The sequence below is a fragment of the Alligator sinensis genome, unplaced genomic scaffold (genome assembly GCF_000455745.1).
Source record: "Alligator sinensis unplaced genomic scaffold, ASM45574v1 scaffold1302_1, whole genome shotgun sequence".
In the NCBI taxonomy this organism is placed as follows: Eukaryota; Metazoa; Chordata; order Crocodylia; family Alligatoridae; genus Alligator; species Alligator sinensis.
The window spans coordinates 651,019-651,656 of record NW_005842612.1 but is presented as its reverse complement, the minus strand read 5'-3'; the positions used below and the strand labels follow the sequence as shown (position 1 = coordinate 651,656).

Below are 638 nucleotides of genomic sequence, written 5' to 3'. Positions count from 1 at the left end.
GGGGAGGCCAGCCCGGAGCCAGGGCCAGCACCAAGGACAGAGCTAGGCCCAGAGCCAGGCCCGCCCCCAGTCCAGCCCGCGGCCGAGACAGCCCCCCAGTGAGCGACTCAGCTGCGTGGGGCTGGCCGGGAGCAGGGCTCGGGACGCTGTGACACTGCCCTGCTGCGTGCGCGCCGCCTCCAGCTGGGGGGAGAATAAAGGTCCCGCTCTTGTGTCCCAACCCGTGTCCTGGTCTCCTGTGAGCTGGGGGGCCGGGAACTGTCCCTCGCTGTCCCCTCTGGGTTTGGGGTGGGGGGGACGTGGCAGCCGCGTCTGCCCGGTTCAGGCTGATGCTTTGGCCCGGCAGCCTCTTCTGCACACGGCTGGACGGTGCCCGTCTCTGCGGCTGCTGTTGGCAGAGCCCTGGGCCCCCCATGACCTGCTCTGGCGCTTGGTCGAGCTCAGCGCCGGAGTGGGCAGGTCTGAGGGCACCACGGCCTGGTCCCAGGGTCACCCCGCCCCCCAGAGGTGTGAGAAGGTGGGGGGGGTGGCAGAAAACCATGTCCTGGCCCTTTAAGAGCCCCGGAACCACGTGGGTCTCGAGTGGCGCGGGCCCTTTAAGAGCCCGGGGTCACGTGACAGCGGCCCGCCTACGTCAT

The 638-nt window shown here is 70.2% G+C and overlaps 1 protein-coding gene across 1 annotated transcript in view; it reads left to right on the top strand.

Moving 5' to 3' along the window:
- Nucleotides 1–564, top strand: part of TUT1 (terminal uridylyl transferase 1, U6 snRNA-specific) — a 7,287-nt gene extending 6,723 nt beyond the window's left edge. Inside the window, exon 11 of the mRNA XM_014524451.2 lies at nucleotides 7–564. Coding sequence (XP_014379937.2) covers nucleotides 7–102 — 96 coding nt within the window. The 3' untranslated portion in view covers nucleotides 103–564. The remainder of the gene's footprint in view (nucleotides 1–6) is intronic.
- Nucleotides 565–638: the final 74 nt, after the last annotated feature.